The 25,285-nt window shown below is 40.3% G+C and overlaps 2 protein-coding genes across 3 annotated transcripts in view; both read left to right on the top strand.

Moving 5' to 3' along the window:
• The first annotated feature begins 17,537 nt into the window (after positions 1–17,537).
• On the top strand, positions 17,538–21,927 carry LOC114567785 (uncharacterized). The gene is made up of 5 exons (XM_028596890.1): positions 17,538–17,732; positions 17,835–17,914; positions 18,081–18,530; positions 18,623–18,977; positions 21,844–21,927. Exons 1-5 carry the CDS (start codon positions 17,538–17,540, stop codon positions 21,925–21,927), a joined length of 1,164 nt encoding a protein of 387 aa, XP_028452691.1.
• An 889-nt stretch (positions 21,928–22,816) lies between these two features.
• LOC114568018 (uncharacterized) overlaps positions 22,817–25,285 on the top strand; it is a 141,866-nt gene continuing 139,397 nt past the window's right edge. Inside the window, exons 1-2 of one of the 2 annotated variants that reach the window (XM_028597358.1) lie at positions 22,817–22,958; positions 23,860–24,024. In XM_028597358.1, the coding sequence (XP_028453159.1) occupies positions 22,919–22,958; positions 23,860–24,024 (205 nt within the window). In that variant the 5' untranslated portion in view covers positions 22,817–22,918. Of the gene's footprint in view, positions 22,959–23,859; positions 24,472–25,285 lie in introns of those variants that run through there. The other variant, XM_028597357.1, reaches the window with a different exon arrangement.

The raw sequence follows: 25,285 nt of genomic DNA, 5'->3' as shown, positions 1-25,285 counted from the left end.
TTGGAATATACAGGTGTACGGAACATAAAATACATGAAATGGAAAATGGCATAGATCCTGAGAACCATCTTTATAATATTAACAAATGTAACTGAGTATTATGCAGATGATCAATCAAAAAGACATGTTATTATGGAAGGAACATTGTCAATAATGCACTTCAACAGCAGAAGTCATTTTTCTTAAAGACACGTGACTTGGGTTCTTCCTTGATGACTATTGGATTTGTTCATGCCCCCTACCAAAAAGTGATATCTTTTGTTCACTGAAACCATTTCCAAGAAGCTCTCCAGTCTCTTTCCTATCTTCTATCTCTATTTTTCTATGTGCCCTAGAGTAATTCTGGTCTTCAGATGTTTGGTTCTTCATTTGCTTTCTTTTAGAGGATTCACTGAGAGGGAGGGAGAAAAGAAATAGGGGCAGAGGTGACTAAGAGGAAGAAAAAGAAGTCCACTGTGGTCACATCAATAGTCATCTCCTCTGTGTTTTTACCCCCTGGAGGAAATGTGATTGCAAACACTGATGCTGGCTGGAGAAATGTGCACTGTTGAATTCTCCCATAAGATTATTGTTCATTTTTAAAGCACCACCTTTCTACCTCTGGAAGCCAGCTGTTCCTCTCGCACATAAATAAAAATGCTGAAGTTTGCTTTATACATAATGCAAGCAGCTTGAAATACTTTAGGTGTAGCTTTTGATTTATAGTTCTGTCAGATTTCACCCACCGGTCGAACCACCGCAAAACTAGATTGCTGTATTGTACATGATCAGGCTATAACATGATTTAATTATAGCAATTATACAGCAAGGGTGCACTGTGCACGTTGTTGGGTCGCAAAATGGAGAATCTACATTCAACACGAGGAGAACAAGGCAGACTGGTGGTGAGACAAAGAACTGCTTCACACCTGTGACAAAGTTGCGTTTTCCCATTGGCCGTCGGGCCTTTGAATGCACCACCCCGCCAATAGGAGGCGGAGGAAGGATAAAAGCTGTCGGCAGTTGTGTTTCTTTGCTTTCCACGGTAATTCATTTTACTGACAGGAGGTGCAGCAGTCTTGACTAGCTTAACCAGCGTCACCTCGCTGGTCGAGATTGAGCTGGGACATTTTATATCTTTCTGATATATAAAAGGGGATCCGAAGAATACTGGCCCAGTATTTCCTCTATCTGCAGCGGGTTTAATCAGCCCGGATTCAAGGAAAGGACTACATTCCGTTTTTCTTGCGTTGTCGACCTGGATCGCGTGTCGTCCAGTGCTCTACGAGGTATATAAGTTTATTATTGAAGGATTACTGATTGGCTACTGATAACTGTGATGTTAATACATCTTATTATACTGAAATAGCAGTTGCTTGTGATTATTTGTGTACTTATTGTAATAATTGCTGGCTGAACAGGTCCGTGCTCGAAATCACCCCTTCCTTTGTTTCCTTTTAAAGGATTTTCACAGAAATGAGACTGTTCCACAGTTTGATTATTGGTCCCTGACTTGCAGGGTGGTGCCCCGTTTTGATTGTTTGTCGATTTGATAAAGTTATTAATAACCATATTCATAACTTTATTAATATGGATAAAACATCTTTGATAATTTGCCAATGATCAAATCTGTACCCTACGAGTATCCTACAACGTACTTCTGAAAAATGTCATTATGAAATCCATGTAACTTCTAGCTCACCTTGTGTCATTACTGAATGGGAGACTACTGCTGTGCAATCACTGTGGTTGCGTTCTTTAATTCAGTATATAGATAAGATATTTTATCGTTCTGCAGAGTGGAATATTTTGCTTGGGCCAATACCCATGCTGCTGCCATTACCAGTAGAAACAGATACAAAGACAGCCGAGTCTGTATGGGAATGTGTCACGGAGAAACTGACGGCATATTTTGCAAAAAGTATAAAAAACTTTAAAACTCGAAGCCACCGATTCTGTGAAAAGAATCTGTCTGCCCATAACTAAAGCACAGCTGAGGTGGATGTGAATGTCATGCGTTCTGCAGATATTTGGTCATAAACCAAAGTATAGTTATTGAGACATTTTAGTCTGGAGCAAAGTGGTGTACTGGTAAACCAATCAACCATGTGAACAGTGAATATCTTTTTGTCTTTTTTTTTTTTTTTCTTTTTTACAGTACAACAAAATCGTACTGCAGAATGTTCTTTAATTCTGCCCTGTAAGCACTGACTATGTGGGTGTTTTCTTTCCTTTCTCCTTTCTTAATTTCTGTTTCATCCTTACAAAATGATATTCTCCATATACTCAATTTCTTACTGGAACTATTATGTGTTGAACCGAGGGTTGTCTAAAGCATTGGCAGGGTGTCCAGCCCTCAGGCCACTGACTTGGCATGCCTGGATGCAGTCTGTCTCATCCCCCACCTATGGGACAGCAGAAGACATGGAGACCTTCTTGGAACAGACTTCAAGCTCTTCACACAGGGATAACCCAGGGCAAATCCAGCCTGTCTAGCTGGCATTCGTCTCAACATGCCTCTCGGCTGGCTGATCCAGAGCCCCTCTGAAGGAAAAAAAAGCTTAAAAAAAGAAGGTTAGAAGCCAAAGGCATTCATATTTATTCACCAAAGCAGACAAATCACAAACTGCCGCACCACTAACAGCAAAAGTGTATCCATCACTTTTGCCGATGAAGCAATCAGTGATGCACTTTACAATGTATGTAATGTGAGATTATTGAAGTAATTAATCAGGTAGTGTCTGCATAATGAGCACAAACAACTTATTTTATTCCATTCTCTTGTCAGGCATTTTAGAATTAAACTGTCTGGATCTGGTGACAGCAAAGAAAATCGGTCTCCTGATTCCCACCCAAGCTCTTAACAATAAGAATTAATCAAATACATAATTAAAGTTTATCAGACTGATATAAAACCATTTTCCATCATTGCTTAATTTGACTTTTCCCTCAAAGGCAAGGCAGCTTTATTTATATAGCACATTTCAGCAACAGGGCGATTCAAAGTGCTTCAAAGTACCCATCGTCTGACAGTCTCAAGGAAAAATGCACAGGAACCTCCTGCTGTTTAGGAATAATTCTCATATATTAACTCTCAGTTCCCCTCCTTAATAAAGTCTCTTCACTGAATTTTAAAAGTAAATCTGGTTAGTTTGAAGACACAACCAAGTCATTCAGGGATGTTGGAACTATTTTCTGGACGGGGGTGCCGTAATGCTCCCCCAGAGTACATTTTAGGCCAGAAAAGCCCACATTTGGTGGCCTCTGGCACCTTCTAATGCCACTATGCAATCACATACATTGATCTTAATTTGCATATTTTAATGGGTTTGCCTACGCCATTGTAAACATGTGGGATAGTGAATTATTGTAAAGGAGAATTAAGCTTCTTGTGCGCTTTTGCCCACACCATCTGTAAATAGCTATTAATATGTATAACCACACCTATTCCTGACTGATAACTTTTGTAATTAAGAATCATCAGACCATATTTATTAATTAGAAACATAAATTCACTCATATATTACTGCAGGAAGTTCCATTACATCTTCTTTTATTTTTAAAAATGTATAAGGGGCATCTAACATTAGTTTGTATAATTGGTCAATGGCAAGAAAACAGGCTACAAATGAGTTATATTAAACATTTATACTTCATATGATATATATGATATATGATAGGCCTGTTACTTTGACAACATTGCCTGTTAAAGTGTGTTTCCAAAAAAGATGTAAGTAAAGACAGGCCAATTCATTCATCCGTTGATTAAGCCCATAAACGTCTGTGTGGCATATATGGAAGAGTAAGTAAGTAAGTAAGTAAGTAAAGTTTATTTGTATAGCACCTTTCACAGATAAAAGAGGACTTTTTGACACTTACTGTGCAATTCTCAAGTTGCTGCCACCGCTGTTTTCCAAATTAGCCGATCTAATGAGGATGTTCCCTGTCCGTGCAATTAATGCAATTGTGTAATTAAATAATTTGCTAATGTTTGTCAACGTTTGAGACAAAAAGATGGACACCCAAAATCTTTTTTCTTGCACAGCTATTTTAATGCGATTTCCATTGGATTGGCTGCCTGTTCTGCCTATCTTCCCAGCCCTTAATATAATAATAATAATAATAAATAATAATAATACTAATAATAATATACATAATATAATAAACATGACCAATTAATGTTTCCATGACTATGCAAAATTCTAATACCATGGAACCAGCACTGGAATGTTTTTTTTGCAGGCTGTTCTATCTTATCCAATAGACTATATTTCTAAGAAGATTTTCTATGCTGTATTCTGATAATTCTAATTAATAGCTAGAGTTAGCCTAACGTAAAATACGTAATTAAGATTAGACTATTCATGTTTTTAGAAAATAACCACCGTAAGATGTAGCTACAGTTTTTTTGTGAAGTGTGTTGTATGGTGTATGGGACATAAGACCTAGCGTTAACGTTATATTATTGACATTTTTGTGTAACTTTACTTAATTGGCTTACGCTCTAGTCGATAAAAATGTATAATTCCCATCACCTGTTGTAATTAGGTAAATAGGTTTTGCATTTTAAGTGTCAAAGAGCATGCATGCAAGAAGTGCTAAAAAATAGATAATTATGCATGATGTAGGTAATAATGTTTTGGCTAAACTGAAAACCTATGCTGAGATTTCTGAACTGCTCTGAAGAGAAAATATACCATAATTCTGGAATGAAGCTTTTTTTTAATTGTTTTTTTATCAGTACTTTCTCACTACTATGAAATGGCGTGTTGACAATATCAAATCATAATTTGAATGAACCCAGTACAATGTGCATGCAGTATTGTAGCTAAATACGGCATTGGTTGTTTCTATCCAATGAGTTATTTTATTTCTTCATAAAGAGTCTGTCAACACTAAAGTTTGGTTAGTGTACTCTAACTTGCAGGAGTTTGCATGACCTTTTTTTCTACTATTAATATTTCTGTAGTGAAACAAAATTATCTCGAGCAGATTTAGCAGTTTTTCTAGCTATTTAAGTATTGAAATTGCATTGGTATAACCTGATGCAAAAACAAGCACAGTTTTAGTCAACAATAACAACAACACAAAGCCATCACATCAGCATTCAGAAAGCCAAAGAAATCCCTGTAATTATGTTTGCTGTTTAGAGTGTTATAGGCTGTAATTCGGCTTAGGTGCAATTATTATTACCTGGGTTTCACAGCACCTATTTTTTTATTAACACTATATTGTAAAATACCCGGTGTTTCATAAATACTCATCCTTTCTTTACAGAAGCACTTTTAAAATGTTTAAATCCATCCCCTGCTATCCCTGGGCCATCTGTGAGCACTCCTGCTCCCTCAGCCTCTGCATAGCCAAGTGATGCTGCATCCATCTCTTCTCCTTTCACCTCTGCACAAGTAAGTGACAAAAAAGGCTGGCCATCTGTTTTAATTTGTACAGTTAGAAAATTGTTTGTATAGAGTTGGACCATCAAAAATAGTTTTGAATTTTAGTCAATGGAGAGATAATCAAAAGAAGCTGGCTTATATACTCCAAAAAGAATGTCTAAGCCCCTTCCGCAAAACGTTTTCGCAAAGAGGTTTGTAGATTTGTGTTTCCTGCTACTTACGATCTAACTGGAGACAAACAGCCAAACAAAATTGACCTTTAATTCTCAGATTGGTGGGTTTTGTGGCACACTTGTAACGCAGTGAAAATTTGAGCGAGTGTGTCAGAGTTGAGTGTGCACAGAGGAAGAGTTTTTGAGAGGGCATATGAGAGCGTGAGAGGGGTAATTATTGCACATTAATATGAATAATAGCAAACATGCAAATACATTTATTAAGAATGGAATAGGTTTTAGTTTGCTAGTTTCCATTCAAAATGTAATGTGCTTGCAAAATATAGTTCTCTGTGCTCAAAACATACAATTACTCGCTAGGAATGAGCCATACAAAATAGCCTGAAAAGTCGTAACTTGGAACCGAAGTACAAAAAATTGTTGCTAAGGCGATAATACACCGTCTCGTCGCTTTGGTATAAACTTGCAGGTTTCAGAACGTTGCAGACCGGCGCGTTGTAAGTATTTGCAAGTTTTAACTCGTTTTGTCACAAATCTGTGGTCTGAACTAGAGGTCGACCGATAGTGGGTTTTACCGATACTGATAGCTAGATTGGGCCGTATTTACCGATAACCGATTAATCGACCGATAGTATTTAGAATTCATATTGGATAAAAACAAACATGACACTCCAAGTAAAACAGTGCTGAACTTTATTATAAAAATAAAAAAAACTGTATTGAACCATGAAAACATGCTAAATGAAATAAATATAAATATTGAAGTCAATAAAAGCAGACCCTTCTCAGCTCTCGCGTACTGTGTAATGAATTACAGCGCGCGCTTCTCAGCCACTCCAGCAACAGACGCAACCAGGAAAAACTATCCGTATGGATTTTTGCCGATAACGATAGTTCCACCAATCAACTATCGGTACCTCTAGTCTGAACTGGGCTTTAGAGACTAAAAAAATGCAAGCAACTTGCTGGACACTTACAAGGGCTCATATTATGCTTTTTGGCTTTTTCCCTTGTTTATATATCTTTTTGTGCACGTTATAGGTTTACAAAGTGAAAAAGCCCAAAGTCCACCCCAAAGGGACTTACCATCTTGCAGTAAACACTGTTCACAAACTGAGTGCTGAGTGCTCCAAACAGCTCTGTTGTAGTCCAGCATTTACTTCTGTGACGATGGGCGTCACTTTGTAACAAACGTTATAATGCTCGCCTAGCTGCTAGCATGGTGATATATGGGGCAATATCTGGTAATGAGATGAAGACTTTAAGAAATGCTGAGTACAATGAGTTCAGACTAATGCAGCTTTATTCACACAACAAACAAACATTCATGAAAGGGAGAACAGTTGACATGCACCAAAGTATATGCCAAGGTTTCTCTCCTATAAAGGGAGATAACCATGTGTACACCCTCCTAAGAGCATGTAGTGTCTCAACAAACATCAAAATAACTCTTCCTTTATACTTTTTTGTCCTCACACAATCCAGACTATCCATTTCAGTGGAACAGTTCCTTTCAAACCTACACCTTTTATGGCCGATGCTCCTAATAGATTCACACATTCCAATCTATTTTTGTGGGTGAAGGTTATCCCCAGACTACCCTTCTTGTGTAGTCTACATACAAGATATGAAATACATTTGAAAACATGAATGCTGAAATATCCAACCTATCACATGGTACTCCCTCATATTCTGCAACTGACAAGCTAGCAGTACTTACTGTGCATGTGCGACTCACAACAAAGATGGTACAGAAGTAAGATGTCTCACTCTGTAGCTAAAACAGAGCGCTCAACACACAGGTTGAAAAGAGGAGCTGCAGCAATGTGCAGTACAACAAATATATGGTGTTTTATGAAAATTAAACCACACAAACCTATTCTAGTACAACCTATAAATACAATTATGAACCCGAAAATGAGCCTAATATGAGCACTTTAAGAGGCTGGCCAGGAACATAACACACACATGGCAACATGGAAATATTTGGAGGTCCATCTTGCAAAGGTGCTAACAATTGATAAACAAGAGATGACGCTAGCTGAGACGGAGAGAAATAGGTGGCATAAAGTTCTTTGTAGACTTAAGAATTTGATGCCATTTCTTAATTTATGTGTTTTGTAATTCATAAATAAACAAAACAGACATTTTAAAATAAAGAAGCTGTAAAACATAAAGTTGTACTCTGTTTTTCTTTAAATATATAAATATTGTGATTGGTGGTCACCAAATTTGTTGAGGCCGGGTCTGATTGACAGGTTGTCGTGCCATAATCAGGTCAACATTTTCATTTGTCCAACACTAAGGTTTATGACCAAATACCTGCTAAACTAATGAAATTCCCTTTAGCTTTGGTTGTACTTTGGGTTTTGTGCTAAATATTATAACGCCATTAACTAAAATGACCATAGTAAACACCTAAACAGCTAAACAGCATGTTAGCATGCCATTGTGATCATCATAGCGGGTAAACAATGCATTAAAACCATCCACCATGGGCAATGTTTTGTGCTGTCTGGAGATAGACATGTTATGGGAATCAGGGCTGTCCCAAACGATTATTTTTTAAACGATTAATCTAGAGATTCTGCTTTCAATTAGTCAACTAATCTAATGATACGATACGATTACTTTTTCAATTAGCAGTTATTTTCCCATTTCTCAATTATTAATAGTTTACACAAAACAAATTTCAATAAGGTTCAAATCTTTATTTAAATTGTTTAACACTGCACTGTTCAAGTAAAATTAATTTGTAGTGCAACCTGAAGCCAGATGTAGGCTATGAGTCTCACCACAAAATAAAGTCACTTTCAGGAGGAATACAAAAATAAAAACTTAAAGGTCCCGTGACATGGTGCTCTTTGGATGCTTTCATATAGGCCTCAGTGGTCCCCTAATACTGTATCTGAAGTCTATTTCCCATAATTCTGCCTTGGTGCAGAATTACAGCCACTAGAGCCAGTCCCACAATGAGCTTTCCTTAGGATGTGCCATTTGTCTGTAGCTTTAAATGCTATTGAGGAGGAGAGAGGGGGGGCAAGGTGGAGGTTGGGTGTGTGGCCTTGACCAACTGCCACTTTGCTCATTTGAAAGCCATGATGTCTCTCTTTCTCATGGGCAGGTCAAATTCTCTGGGCGGGCAAAGCAGAGAAAGGGGAGGTAACCTTGCTCCTTATGACCTCATAAGATTCCAGATTCTGAGCTTTCATTTTCTCAAAGGCAGAGCAGGATACCCAGGTCTCGGTGTACACCTATCGCCATTTCTAGCCACTGGGGGACCATAGGCAGGCTGGCAATATGCATAGGCTAGGCATATTAATGTTAACCCTTTAAGTGCTGAAGTTGCAAAATTGCGACATGACGCGGTACTGAATCAAACAGCTGTTTTCTCCGAATAGTGTTATATGTCATTCATACTCCCCTCCACTCGTTGCAGACATCCCGTACTTACCCTTAGCTCAGAAATACGTCATGCTTCAATGCAAAAATTTTCGAGGAAATCCCATCCAAACTTGACTTTTTTGTCTAAAGCGACTAGCGACTTTTTCTGTGCTGCCGTGAGCCACTCCCCCGTCCAAAAGCACTCACAGGCGGTCAGTCTCTCAATATTTTCCCGCCGCAGTCCCAGCCTGCAGTCAAAGCTGAGAGGAGACACACACCACTCCGCATCCAGGCTGCAAATCAATTGCGCATGCGCAAGGCCGCCACCGTTCCTGCCCTGGTTTATAGAGTGGGGTGTAAATGTAAATGTTTCTTCACTCTCACACAAAATAATTATGCAAATTAGGTGACTTTTAGGACAGCCAATAGCTACTTTCCTTACTGAGCAGTTGTTGGGTGAGAAATCGGAGATAGTGTTATTGTGAGAAAATGGCAAGCAAAAAGTTGACACTTAGTGAAGTGATGGGTCTCCTATTCGCTGATCCTGATTCTGAAGGGGAAAATCCACCTTTTGGGAGATGTTGATTAGTGAGCGTGCTAGTAGAAGTAGCGGGGTGGTGAGAATAGCGCTGGGACCAGTGGTGTTAGTATCTGTGGTGTTAATTCAATTCAATTTTATTTATAGTATCAAATCATAACAAAAGTTATCTCGAGACACTTTACAGACAGAGTAGGTCTAGACCACACTCTATAAATTCCAAAACCCCAACAATTACAGTAATTCCCTCAAGAGCAAGCATTAGCAGTGGCTATTGCGACAGTGGCAAGAAAAAACTCCCTTTTAGGAAGAAACCTCGGCAGACCCAGACTCTTGGTAGGCGGTGTCTGACGGGCCGGTTGGGGGCGTGATGAACAGTGGTGATAACAGTCACATTAGAAGTCACAGTGACTTTGAAGGTTATCGTGGAAGTTCATGTCATAGCAGGGCACATCGTGTCATACTGAGTAGTGCAGTCTCCTATACCGGATCCTGACTACTCTGTGCATAGGAACATCACAGCAGGGCGTTGCGGGATGTAACGTGGCGCTGCAGAGCACGGGTGGGTGCGGCGGGTGCAGCAGGACGCAGCAGGAAGCGGCCGGGAAATGCCGAGAATCGCAGAGCATAGCTCTGCGAAGAAGAAACATAAGGACTCCGGGGAGTAAACTCCCCAGAGCTAGATTAGTAACAAGCAAGCATTTCTTGGACAGGATGCATACAAAAGTAACAAGTAGAGATGAGAGAGCAGCTCAGTATATCTTAGGGAGGAACAGCCTCCCCGGCAGTCTAGAGTTGTAGTAGCATAACTTAAGAGAGGCAGGTTAAAGAGAGGAGCCTGGTCGGGCTAGAACTCTCCCCAACCGGATCGGGCTGTACTGGCCTGCCTCCCTCTACTCTCGCTAGATTATTAATTATACAGTATATAAACTGATGACTACGAGGAGAAGCAGGTGGGCCGGGTTAGGTGGACGCTGCAACTCCTCACTCCTTAACTATAAGCTTTATCAAAGAGGAGGGTTTTCAGTTTACTCTTAAATGTGGTGACGGTGTCTGCTCCTCGAACCCAGACTGGGAGCTGGTTCCACAATACTGGAGCCTGATAGCTGAAGGCCCTGGCCCCCAGTCTACTTCCAGAGACTCTAGGAACCATAAGTAGCCCCGCATTCTGGGAGCGCAGTGCTCTAGTGGGACAATAAGGTACTATGAGCTCTTCTAAGTATGATGGTGCTTGACCATTTAGAGCTTTGTAAGTCAGGAGGAGGATTTTAAATTCGATCCTATATTTCACTGGAAGCCAATGCAGAGAAGCTAATACAGGAGAAATATGATCTCTTCTCTTAGTTCTCGCCAGAACACGTGCTGCAGCATTCTGGATCAGTTGGAGAGTCTTAAGGGACTTATTTGGGCAACCTGATAATAAGGAATTGCAGTAATCTAGTCTAGAAGTAACGAATGCATGGACAAGTTTTTCAGCATCGTTTTGAGACAGGATATTCCTAATTTTGGCAATGTTACGAAGATGGAAATAGGCTATTCTTGAGGTTTGTTTTAAGTGATCGTTGAAGGATATATCCTGATCAAAAATAACTCCTAGATTTCTGACAGCAGTGCTGGAGGCCAGGGTAATACCATCCAGAGTAACTATATCTTTCGAAAACGAAGTTCGGCGGTGCGTTGGTCCTATACCAATAACTTCAGTTTTGTCTGAGTTTAACATCAGGAAATTGTGGGTCATCCAGGATTTTATATCCTCAATACACGTTTGAAGTCTTGCTAACTGACCACTTTCATCTGGCTTAATTGACAGATATAATTGGGTATCGTCTGCGTAACAGTGATAGTTAATCGAGTGTTTCCTAATAATATTACCTAGAGGAAGCATATATAAGGAGAATAGAATTGGTCCAAGCACTGAGCCTTGAGGAACACCATGGCTAACTTTAGCGTGCTTGGAGGGTTTATCATTAACATTAACAAATTGGGATCGTTCAGAGAAATAGGACTTAAACCAGCTTAGTGCGATTCCTTTAATGCCAACTAAGTGTTCCAGTCTCTGTAACAGGATTGTATGGTCAATAGTGTCAAATGCAGCACTAAGATCTAGTAGAACAAGTATGGAGACAAATCCTTTGTCTGCAGCAGTTAGAAGGTCGTTAGTAATTTTCACCAGTGCCGTCTCTGTGCTATGATTCTTTCTAAATCCTGATTGAAAATCATCAAATAAACTGTTGCTATGTAGAAAATCACATAACTGATTAGCAACTACTTTCTCAAGGATCTTGGATAGAAAGGGAAGGTTAGATATAGGTCTATAGTTTGCTAAGACCTCAGGATCTAGGGTGGGTTTTTTCAGAAGAGGTTTTATCACAGCAATTTTAAATGACTGCGGTACATAACCTGTTAGTAAGGACATATTGATCATATCTAATAATGAAGTGTTTACCACGGGTAACGCTTCTTTGAGTAGCCTCGTTGGGATGGGGTCTAAGAGACAGGTAGACGGCTTAGCTGAGGATATCTTTAACATTAATTGTTGAAGGTCTATAGGATAAAAGCAGTCCAAGTATATGTCGGGAGTCGTCGTTCTTTCTAGCGGTCCTGCATTTAAAGATGAACTGTTAGAAGTTAAGGGCAAAAGATGATGAATTTTATCTCTAATTGTTATAATTTTATCATTGAAGAAGCTCATGAAGTCATCACTACTCAGAGCTAGAGGAATAGATGGCTCAGTAGAGCTGTGGCTATCTGTCAGCCTGGCTACAGTGCTGAAAAGAAACCTTGGGTTGTTCTTGTTTTCTTCTATTAATGATGAGTAATAGTCTGATCTGGCCTTTCTTAGGGCCTTCCTGTAGGTTTTCAGACTGTCTTGCCATTCCAAACGGGATTCCTCCACTTTGGTGGAGCGCCACCTACTTTCGATGTTTCGTGAGATTTGTTTTAATTTGCGAGTTTGGGAGTTATACCAAGGAGCTAATTTCCTTTGCTTTATCGTCTTCTTTATTAGAGGAGCGACAGAGTCTAAGGTCGTCTGTAGGCAAGTTGTAGCACCGTCTACAAATGTATCAATTTGAGAGGGACTGAGGTTAACGTAGGGGTCCTCTGTTATGTTAAGGCACGACATAGACTGGAATGCTGTAGGAATATTTTCCTTAAATTTAGCTATAGCACTGTCAGATAGGCATCTAGTGTAGAAGCTGCTATCTGGTTTAGTATGGTCAGGTAACAAGAATTCAAAAGTAATTAAAAAATGATCTGATAATACCAGATTCTGCGGAAATATTATTAAATCCTCAATTTCAATACCATATGCCAGCACAAGGTCGAGGGTGTGGTTAAAACAGTGCGTCGCCTTGTGCACACTCTGACTGAAACCGATTGAATCCAGTAATGAGTTGAAAGCAGTAGTAAGGCTATTGCTGTCAACGTCCACATGGATATTAAAATCACCAACAATAAGTACTTTGTCTGATTTAAGGACTACACATGATAAAAACTCTGAGAATTCAGATAAAAATTCAGAATACGGACCTGGAGCTCGGTAGACAACAACAAATATAATTGGCTGTACTGATTTCCGTGTTGGATGTTGAAGATTAAGAACAAGGCTTTCAAAAAGAGTTATAATTTAGTTTGGGTTTAGGGTTAATTAACAGGCTTGAATCAAATATGGCTGCAACTCCCCCTCCTTGGCCTGAGCCTCTAGGAATTTGAGTATTAATATGACTGGGAGGGGTGGCTTCATTTAGACTAACATATTCTTCATGGCCCAGCCAGGTTTCAGTAAGACAGAATAGATCAATTTGATTATCAGATATCAATTCATTTACGAGTACTGCTTTAGAAGACAAAGATCTGATATTTAGTAATCCACATCTAATTTTCCTATCCTTTTCTATCATTACAGTGGTAGTTTTAATTCCAATTAGGTTGTTAAGTATTGCCCCTCTATTCACCACTTTTTGTGGTCTGTTGTTGATAATTACTGGTGTTCACACTTTCTACAGCGCCGGTCACGGTGCGTCCATGCGCGGCAGTGGTGCAGCCATGCGACGCAGCAGTGTTCACGAAGCACAAAACGCACACAAGATCAACTCTTCTCCCAACACTAGTGGTGATAGCAGGGGGAGACGTGGGCGGAGTGTTCGTAGAAGGGCTGGTGGATGTCGTAGAGGCAGCAGAGGTGGTCGGAATAGGGCTGAAAGTAGTGATGATGAGTCTTTCAACCCTTTGCAAAATGGAAGAGGGGGCAGGGGTATACGAGATCGCAGTGTTCATAGGAGAGGTGGACGTGGTAGAGGCAACAGGGGAAGGCAGAACAGGGCTGGAAATGATGATGATGGTAATGGTGGCTGGGCTTACTTGAGAGATGAGGAAGTATATCAGGAATGGATAAAGCCCTTTGATGAGCAAATTGGATATAGTGGTGACAGAGAGCTTAGCAGTGATTCAAGGTTTATGACTGACTGATGATTTCTGGAGTCACATTACAATGGAGACAAATTGGTATGCTCATCAGTATTTGGGCTCTCATGAACTAATGCCAAGTTCACGGTTTCATGAATGGTATGATGTCACTGTCCCTGAAATGAAATCCTTCCTGTCACTCCATTTGAGCATGGGCCTGGTACATAAATCAGAGATTGAGGATTATTGGGCAGAAGTTTGGCCAACTTTTACTCTGGGATTTGGAAAAGTGATGTCTAGGAACAGATTTAAAATCATCCTGTCTTTCTTCCACTTTGCCAATAATGAGTACGTTGAGAGGGGCCAGCCAGGTTATGATAGACTGTTCAAGGTGCGCCCAATAATTGACCTGATCATTCCATGCTTCTCAGCTGTCTGTGGCCCACGCAAACAACTGTCACTGGATGAAATGACCATAGCTTTCAAGGGAAAGTCCACATTAAAAATGTATAATCCAAACAAACTGGACAAATATGGTTATTAGGCATTCGTTTTGAGTGAAGCCAAGTCAGGATACGTTCTGCAGTGGTCTTTGTACACTGTACAGCATGGTGATGAGGTCACTGATTTAGGTGCCACCCATGTTCTAGTTCAGCAGCTGATGGCCCAGCACATGGGGAAAGGGCATGAGTTGTATATGGATAGCTACTACACGTCACCAGCTGTAGCAAATGAGTTGACAAATGATGAAACTGACAAACACTCTGACAAACTACAAACAGTGTCATCTGGATGGATAGGCACATATTAGGCCAATATGGTGGTGGTGGGGAAAAAAAGAAATCACACAAAACGTCTACTGTTTACATGAGTTTTGTGGTGTAGTAATAGTTCTAGTTTACGACTGTTGGCTTACAATTTACTTCATGGTTGTAATTTTACTTCATGGATAGATAGGCACACATTAGGCCTCTGTAGTGTGCTATGTGTTTTCCTGTCGATTTGTTGGGGGGGGGTCTCAATATTGTTCATATTGTGTCTGTACTTAATAATAATATTGATAATAATAATGAAGAAAGAAAAATAAATTGTCCTCCAATAGGATGTATGTATGTGTGTGTGTGTGTGTGTATATATTAGGGCTGTCAAAATTAACGCGTTGATTTTTGCGTTAATTTGTTAATATTTAACTCGTTAAAAAAAATTATCGAAATTAACGCAGCTGTGTTTGTTTACTTCATGTGGCGGCTGAGAAACGTAATACGTCTACATAACAGCAGGCGGCGCTACGCTGTATTGTTGCCCAAGTAATGAAAACCGGCAGCTGATTGGACGAACGCGTCACGGTTTGTTTTCTCCGGAAATCCAAAGCCAGACTGTCATGGCGGCCGTTCAGAATACGATCTCATATTGTACTAAGATAGTTCACTGAAACATGTTTCTGAAAACATTTTAAGCGAGAAATAGGCCGTGCAGTTGCTGAATCTGTCTTCATTTCAGCTCAACAAAGGTCAGTTTAGAAGATTTTCGTCAGATTTTGAGAGACTCTAGTCACCTCATTCCGCTCGCCATTTCCGGGTGAGTCCCGACTGCCCTGCCGGCGACTGAACTCTCGGCTCGTTGGAGATGAACTGCTCCTCGCCTGTAAAGTAGACGAGAGCAGGCGACAGCAGCCGGGGACAAAAATCTGCTCTCAAGTCAGACAGTTTCTAGCCGTTTCCAGCAGCCTTCAGCAGGACTAAGCCAAATTGTTGCTGCTGTTGTTCTGAAAGATATTTAACATTCTGAACTTAGCAGAACCTTTCCTTGTTTGTTTTTTTCTTCATATTTGCAAAGTTAAGTGATTTAGCATTTAAATATCCATTATTATAAGCTTCAGTCTCAATTTAAAAAAGTGATTAATCGCGATTAATTACAGCAAATTGTGCAATTAATTAGTTCATTTTTTTTAATCAATTGACAGCCCTAGTGTGTGTGTGTGTGTGTGTATATATATATATATATATATATATATATTTATTACTCAGTGTAATGCTGTGCATTTAATATTATTGTTGTCACCTCTCTCCAAAAAAACACCAATATGGTTTGAAAATATAAACCCTGTCATTATAATTGAAAACAGCAGTGTTATTGTCAGAGTTGTAATGCAATATCATATAAATGTAAAAACACAGCACATTGACCTCAGAATAATTGATAACTGTCATAGTTTCTGTGAAAATTTTTGAGTATTCATACTTTGCACGTGACGTCACAACTACTGGCTGGCGGGCAAGAACATCATTCTATAACCTATATTTGTTGTGTGAATTGAGTGAATTTGATCAAGAATCAGTTTGCTGGACGCTTTATTAGTCTTTCTACATGGTTTAGTTAATGATCGGGCTATAATAAGACCACGTCGGTTATGTAATCGCTGACAACCGGGACAATTTCATAGTGGTTGGTGTAAACCGGGATATTTTAGCGTCCCGACACAACTTTTGTTGGCACTCGGGACTGTCCCGGTCAAACCGGGAGGTCTGGTCACCCTACATGATACATAGCTTAGTGTTGGCAGAAGGTTTTAAAGAAAAACTACTTATCAAGCTGTCATTCGCCAGCAGGCAGGGTGTACGTATTCAGATGAAGACTTTATCACACGACGGAACAGATCAGCAAACGTTAGCGAGCTAGCTAGCTAGCTAACTAACTAACTAGTAACACTCACCTTTGCTTTGATTATGAAGATATTCCTGTTTTTCACCTCCCATATGACAGCATTGTTAACCCATCCACTCTTGAAAAAAAGATAGCTATCTGTACTTTTGTAGGCTTTCATTTTTTGTGCGGTGTAAAGTGACAGATTCTCTATAAGATAGATGTATCTCCAAACTCCAAGTCTGGTAGAGACTTTGCCAGCTTCAAAGGAATGAAAATATCAGCGGGTGCTGTGTATGGATCACAAGTTCCGAGTGACATATGGTCTAAATAGTTGATTGATTGTAGTATTGGAAATCTGCAAGGCTGCATTAGGCTATATGCACAGTTACTTCCTGGTTACGGACAAGCCAGCCCAATCACTTCCGGTCGTCTGTCGTCAGGTGAGCTTTCTGTCAGAGCCGGCAAAACCAAAACAATGACTTTCTACACTCGTTGCCTTCAAGACTTACCCCGTGTCACTATCGACGATGTACACCGTCTTATTAAGGCCTACTCAACAACGGCATCAAGCAAAAAAGAAAAAGGATTTAAGCTGTACATAACCAGCTATATTCATGACTATGAAGGTAAGTGTACAATGTAACAGTTAACCTAACGTTAACTTAGGTTCTGCGAGAGTAGCGTTACATAGCAATGACGTTAACGTTTATAATGTAACATCGAACAATATAATATAATCATGCTGAATCACATATTAGCAGTGAAATGTATGTGAGCTCCTGCTCTTTCAGATAAACTGGCTCGCAGTCATAAAAATAGTGTATAAAAGCTATGTTGTTATGCTGGCGTATGCTAAGGGCCGTTACAGAGTCAACGCGAGCAAGCAACGCGAGCAAGCAACGCGAGCAAGCAACGCGAGCAAGCAACGCGAGCAAGCAACGCGAGCGACGCGCTCCCTTTCATAGTCTAAACAGCGGACGCAAGTAGACGCAAGCCTCACGGACGATACGTGAAATGCAATACACCGCCCACGCAACAGGGGGCAGCAGAGTGCTCCACGGTGTTCGGTCGGCAGAGCCAGACCCTCCCGGAGAGTGGCTCTCGTCAGGGAGCAGCTGGCTGGCTGACTTCTTTTTATCAGATGCTGGCGTGTTTCCCCACCACAGCTGTACAGGGTCTGAGCAACAATGGCACAAACCCAGGACCCAGGTATTGTTTGTTTACAACACTTCCACAATTAAAATATTTCAATCAACTCTCAACAGGTTCGCTACATCATCCTTAAATAAGTTATTGTACATTTGCTTACAGGGTTTCAAGCCTGGTCCAACAAATGAGATGGTAGTGTTGTCAGCTCCGCCCAAGGAGAGAAGAGTGGCTAAAGGAATCAGGTAACATTAGTTAAACTGAATATTTCTGCTACATTCTGTGTCTGCTGTGTCTGTCCACACACACACACGCACTTAGCGTAAAGCTACAGAACACAGATGTGTTCATTCATTTCTGATAATAATATTACTACCTGTTTAACTGATCAGTTATGTTGTATGTTTTCAGGAGTAACTTATACAAAGGAGCCTGTAACCTGACCTGTGACCTTCCAGACATGTCAGTCCTTCGGTTGAATGACATCTACCAAGGCATGCCAAGGGAAACTGCTCCACTAATAACAACCATGGGAATAGCAGGGGGTGTACCATTAGTAGACAGTGCCTTTGGAAAAGTCCAAGAAGGTAGTGTTCTCTCCTACCATCTTCCAGCATGGACTCCACCAATGACACATCTACATGCGACTGCACCACCACGACCATCATTACTTCTTGATGGTTACTCTTTGGGGCCCTCGGAGTGTTGTTTTGTGCTTAACTACCATCAGCAGCTGCACATGAAATCTCTTGAAACATCAGAGATCATGGCGCACCAACTTGAGGAAAGCACAAGACAACAGAGCACACTGAAGGAATGGCACCTTCTAAGAAAGCCACGAGTGACTTCCTCTAGATTCAGGTATGTATAATCTTTTTTATTGATGGTCATTACATTGTTTAAGATGTTGTTTAAATACTTAGACCAAGTTGTGTGTGTTCATGCATTTCTAAAGAGGTTTGCCATGTGAGAGGACAGTCCTCAGCGGAGAACCTGGCACTCAGGATTCTACGGCCAGGTTATCAGACTGCAGAAATGAAGAGGGGTCTTCAGATGGAGTCCAAGGCTGTAGAAGAGTACTGCCTTGTTAAGGATGTAAACCACTATCCTTGCGGTTTCATCATCCACCCAGATGCACCATGGCTCGGGTCATCACCAGATGGGTTGGTATACGACCCGAATGCTGAGCCTGCGTTTGGACTGCTGGAGGTGAAGTGTCCTAATGTAAGAAGCTATGTAGACTGTACGTACCTTAGGGTCTCCGATGGAGTGCTACCGCTAAAACCATCTCACACGTACTACTGGCAGGTACAGGGACAGCTGTTCATTACTGGTCTGGAATGGTGTGATTTTGTTGTCTATGCAGAAGATGACATGTTCATTCAAAGAATATATAGGGATGGCAGAATCATGAAAACAATGAAAGAAAAAGATTTCTTCTATTTTTACTTTTATCTACCTATGCTTTTGGCTTGTTTCAATCAGTTTTAATCAGTTAGTATTTATTTTAGGTTTTAGTGTTAATTTGATCATCCATTTCAAAAACTCATTTATCCCAGTGTCTATTAAACTCCTAAATAGCCATAAGTAAAATGAAGATCAGACCTGCATAGATAGAGATACTTTATTACTCCCGAAGGAAATTAAGGTGTCTAATATCTTATACAAATACACATACATACACATAGGCACACAGACATATGACATCCACGTACACATACATATTACAGAAATACAAAGGAAGATATCTATAGTGTGCCCTCTCAGTAAAATTAGATTGTAGCATGTTTAAATGAGCGGTGTGCAAAAAAAAGCAGAAAGGTGCAATGGTAACGTAGTGCAAGAGAGTGCCAGTGCCAACAGTATCACTCCAGTCCAGGGTACTCCATGACGATGGAGATTTGTAATTGTTGTACTTGTGAACTCTCTTTTTTAATTTATTTATTTTAAGTAATGTTTAACTGATGCATTGCATGACACAATGTTTGGTTTTATACACCATCAGGACCATTGTACACTCTGTTGTATGGTGTTGTACAGTATCTGATGTTTGTACATGCTGTCTGAAATGATGGACATATTTTTTTCCACTGACTGAAATGTATTTAAATTGTTGACTGTAGAACATGTCACCTTCAATTACATATTCAATGTATATATATATATATACAATTCTTATTTTAATTTGTTCTGAGATTATTTATTTGTATCTAAACACAGTATTGTGTAAGTGCTGTTTGTAATGACCACAGTAAAATACACGTTTTGTGAGATCCCTAAAGAAAGGCTGTGTTATCATTTTATTTTTAATTTCACTGTAGCAAAATTATATGTGGAACGGCCATCAACTGTGTTTTATATATAGTAACGGTTTTAACAAACAATAACATTAACAACTATAACAACAATAACTACAGTATATTCTTTGAATGCTCTGCCCTCCACAGTACCACGCCACAAAATATTGACATCTCTACTTAGACCAGGCTTTTACAAGTGGACCATTCTGGTAATTTAATAGGAGGCATGCGACTACATACAGCCGGTTAATATTTCCAAACATGTTTAGGGGGATAACTGTGTCAAAGAATTTGTGCTCCTTCAACCGACAAATTAGCCGCTCAACATGCACCCTAAGGCGTGCAATAGACTGGGTCTCCCTGACCTCGTTTGCTGGCATTTGAGGTCTTCCGGCTAGGAATGCAGGCCTGTACACTTTACAAGGCACACAGTCATCCACCAGGAAGCTTCTGTCCACCATGATTGCCATATCCGGCCTGAGCAGTTTACATAGTCCTGACTCCACAAGGATCTGCTTGTCACTGACTGAGGCAGCAAAGAGGGGAGAAACAAAGGTTACAGCACCATGAGGGGCCATGCCAATCGTCCCCTTCAGTGTACAATGGGACTTGTAACTGGAATAAACTTCACTCTGGAGTAAAGGAGAGGAAGGTGTTTGGCATCTGAGCCCTGTGCAGTCCAGGATAACTAGGATAGTGTCTGGGTAATCTTTGAACTCTGCTGGCAAGTGCTCACTGATTTTGTTTTGGGGTTTCCAAATTCGCTGTGAGCCGAGAACACAAAACAAAAAATTACTCCAGGTGTGAATGATCCTGCTAACAGTAGACTGGTGTACCCCATACCGGTCAGCCAGGTCCTTCTGCTTCAGTCCAAGGGCAAGGTAGTTCAGGAAGAGGAACAGTTCATCTACTGGCTGTATGGACTGTGTCTGTACCATGGCTGTACTTTGCCTTGCTGAGTCACCATCTGCAGTTCTTGTTCTGGTCCCCCGAACCATGTACTGCAGCGACGCGTTGATGACCTGCCAAAACCGCATCAGGTGGTCATAAGATGAAAATCTGTAAAAAACAAAAGTAGGTCTAGTGAAAATAGGAAGCTTTTATTAAATGTATTAGTTATTATTATTGTACCATGCTCACAAGCCTACAGATGGTTAGAGGTGAACCTGTACCTTAGACAAATGGACGTGCATACAGGAAAACAAATGGTAGGCTGCATTATGCATTTTTGAATTGAACACACTAACACTATAACAGGGCTCAACATAAAAAAAAATGTAGCAGTAAAGCTAGACCAGGGGTCATCAACTACATTTTTCCAAGGTCTAGAATTTTTTTCTAGACTTAACTAGATAGGCTACGTAACTAGAAAATGATCTCAGATTAGGGAACAGTTCACTGAGGAGTGATGGTTAGTCTTTGATTACTGAAACGTTGTTGTAGTATGCAGTGTCTTGATTGGTGGAAAATGCTTGCAGAAAGAAAGGCCTGTTTATGCCTGTAAAACAGGTAGGTGGGTATTAAGTATGTAGGCTACTTTTTAATCATGGAGGGTTTATTGTAGGCTAATTACAGTAACGAGGGTAGCGTTTGTTCATCTGCGCCAGCTGCTGTAAATAATCATCGGTACGGTTTCCAGTCAGTTACGTGTGTGTGTGTGTGTGTGTGTGTGTGTGTGTGTGTGTGTAGCGGGTATCGCTGTTCAGAATCCCGCCTATGTCGAGCCCTGAATAGTTTAGCAGGTATTATAATAGTATAGCCTATTAAATTACGAAAAAAGCTAGCTTTACATACCTTGTGTAAAAACAAATGTCTGTGTCCGAACCACCAAATCTCTGTAACCCGAAACGTTGCGTGAGTGATGGCTGCTCCAGCTGCTGCCTCAGCTGGGCAACTTCATCCCGAAGACTCTCATTCTCAGAGACCACCAAGTCCACAAACGCAGGGTCCGGCCTTGAACAATAATCATGATCGTTGGCACAAAGAGTGCCAGCAACTTTGTCGGTCTCCATCCTCTCTGGTCTGGCTCTGATCCGCTCCTGTACCCCAAGTCTTACTTTTCCGAGAGAGAAGTTATTCCAGGGAAACAAGACAGGAAACGGCGCCTGGCTTTAGCCACTTTCTACCCCCTTCAGCCGCCGGCTCGACGACGTCCTCTGATACAAAGTGTCTACTGCACACTTGAGTGTGGTGAGAGATAACAAACTTTTCTCTTCTGATCTTCACAATCCATTTTTGACTTTGTTGATGGTCGGAGGGGAAAGTATGGAAGCTCAAAGACAAATTAAATTTTGCTGACGAACACAGAGGGACACAGCAGTGCTCAGCTGTCGTTTCCCTCACGACGCTGAAATTTATACGACTTTCTCATCTCTCCATCACTTATGTATTAGGCGTACTGCTAAGAAATAACTATATAACTTTACTAAACTACTATACTACGCTACTATAATATATATTTACTGTCCTGTCCTGGTCGTTTTCTACCTCATAAATGTCCTATTCATGAATATCAGTCACATGACCTTTTACGTCATCACACTCTTTTTCCAACTGACTGTCGCCATCTTGAGTACCTACCGGCCGGGCGGGGCCGTGGGCGGAGCGAGTACCAACCGTAACAACTGACAAGCTTGCTACAATTTACAGCTTCGTACGGATACAGTGTAGCTAAATGGCTACGAAAGGCAACATTTCGCACCTCGACTGCCATGAAAAGAAACGTTACTTTCAAAAAATATCCTCGTTAGGTTGTGATCCCTACTCGATACCTGATATGTTCTTCCAGCCTCTGTCCGCTGCTACCGAACTACCAATCTTGGCATTCAATGACATATATATTTACCTTATACATAATCCATCGCCATACACTGGTGAAAGCCTCAAAGCGTACAAGAGTCCCGAGGCATATCGGTACTTTGTTGGGGGCTGGGTCCTTGACTCGAAGATATGGCACCTTCACAACAAGATGTTTCTCGTGAAAGGAAAGGTAAGTGTTCTTTTAACCCAACTTTGTAAACAGCTGTTAGCAGCTAGCATAACAACTCAAGGCTATCTAGACTAACTTATAGCTGTTCTCTAGTGTATGTCAGCACAAGGGGTAGCTAAATCATCTGGTCATGGTTTCAAAACAAACTACAAGAACGAATGAAAAGCGTTGTGTTTTCATGTTTTGGGGAGGAAATAACAGGCATGGTTTTTTTAAGAGCTCTCTCATAATTCAATTCAGGGTTGCTTTAACAAGTGTTTTTACTGTAACAATTAGACAGCATTAAGTCGTCACTACGTGATTTGTCATCCTTACTAGTAGAGTTAAAGCATCTTTGACAATCTTCAGATAACAGAACAACAGGTATGTACTGACAAATTGCAAGTCTTTAGTTTTATTATTTACATTAATAGCTTTATTTTGTTGAAATAGAATTACATTTTTCAACTTTCAGTCCTTATCAGTAGAAGAGGCAAGCAGAGCACCGTCTGCCAGTAAGGTTTGGTTTGAGCAAAGAGCAGGCAGAGTAACAGCGTCAGTCTTCCACGAAGCAGGCAGGTCAGGCAGTGCTCTACAGGGGCAATGAGGTAACGAGAGAAATGTACAAAGAGAGACTACATATCAAAGTATGCGGCCCAGGGCTGGTTTTCATTCTATTTGTCCTAGCCATATTTTGGAGGAACAATGATGTCCTTACAATCTCACTTAAAGGACTTAAATGATACAAATATGACCCCATTCCTAAATATACAACGTTTCCATGTTTCTCAAAAGAGACTGCCATTACATGTACATAATGGTGTGTGCACTCCATAGAGAATAATGAATACATAATTCTGGATATGCAGTGTATACTATATTGCTAATGTATTAAAGTATAAATTATTCTTTATTTTTCTAGATGGGGACGTGAGTGCGCTAACAGGAAGGACACAGTACATCACAGCATTGCAAGATCATCACATTGATTTTCAAGTGCAGACAACAGGCCTAATCATCAACAAATCACTGCCATGGATCGGTGCATCGCCGGATGGAACTATTACCTGTGCTTGCCACGGTAGAGGTGTGCTTGAGATAAAATGCCCTTTTACTCTTAAAGATGAGTCTATTGTCAACAGCTGCAATGCTGACACAAACTTCTGTCTAATGGCAAAGGACAATGTGATAGCGCTAAAGCCAAATCACAAATATATGGCACAAGTCCAAGTACAAATGCGCATTGCTGAGGTCCAGTATGGTGACTTTGTAGTGTGGAGTCCCACTGAAATGTTTATTCAGCGCATTCAGTTTGATGAAGTGTTCTTCAATGAGACATACAGTGGAGTAGAAAAATTTATTAAAACTAGGATTTTGCCAGAACTTCTTGGGAAATATTACACAGTACCACGTCCAGTGGTTTCCCCAACCTCAGAGCAACAGCCCCAGTCAGGGTGCTATTGTGGTGAGCCACAGGTCTTGCTTGCGTTTGACTAGAGTTCCAAAAGTGTGGAAATATTATGAATGCAGGAAAACCCAGAATAAATGAAACGCTGTATTAGTTAAGATTCCCTGTTGTGTTGGCTATACACACACACACACACACACACACACACTAGTACGGTAGACTGTTACTCCTAGAGCAGGGGTCTTCAACATTTTTTAAGCCAAGGACCCCTTAACTGAAAGAGACGGAGCAGGGACCCTCTACTACATATATATTATAAAATTGAGTTGCATGTTAAACTGGGCCTACAGTAAGGTGTAGAGCAGCATAAAGCCTTTATACCTACCTTTTTAGTACATAGAATACTAAACTATTAAAATAGCCTACTAATTCTTGGTATGATTTTATAATTCATACTATATAATATTATTACTATATATACCATTTAGATCTTGAAAATATATCCTATTTATCCAATTCCATATCCTGCTAAATTAATTAATAAGCAATGAGTTTTACTGGTCTTGTTCTTCTGTTTTGAAGAAGTTTGACATTGAAATAAATAAAATATTTGTACTGTATCAGCCATTAACAGTTTCCTGTGGGTCTTATTAATGTCACATAAAAGACATAATAGACTAATGAATGACATGAAATGAATGTATTGACACACATTTATTCACTCGTTTGGAACAACAGGGGGGGCAAAGGTTACAGAGGGTACAGCACACTTTCACCATCTTGTCCAGAGGTGTGAGTCCATCTGGGGTTGAGTAGCACAGAGTTATTGGTATAGTTCCTTGCAAAATGGTGTATTTATTCCGTACGAGGCCTATAACTCTCTCCACATGGATGCGCACTGCTGCCAGTCTCCGCGATGACTCAACTTCAGCTGGGTGAA

This window comes from Perca flavescens, chromosome 14 (assembly GCF_004354835.1).
Source record: "Perca flavescens isolate YP-PL-M2 chromosome 14, PFLA_1.0, whole genome shotgun sequence".
NCBI classification, from domain to species: domain Eukaryota; kingdom Metazoa; phylum Chordata; class Actinopteri; order Perciformes; family Percidae; genus Perca; species Perca flavescens.
This window is presented reverse-complemented; position numbering and strand designations above follow the sequence as displayed.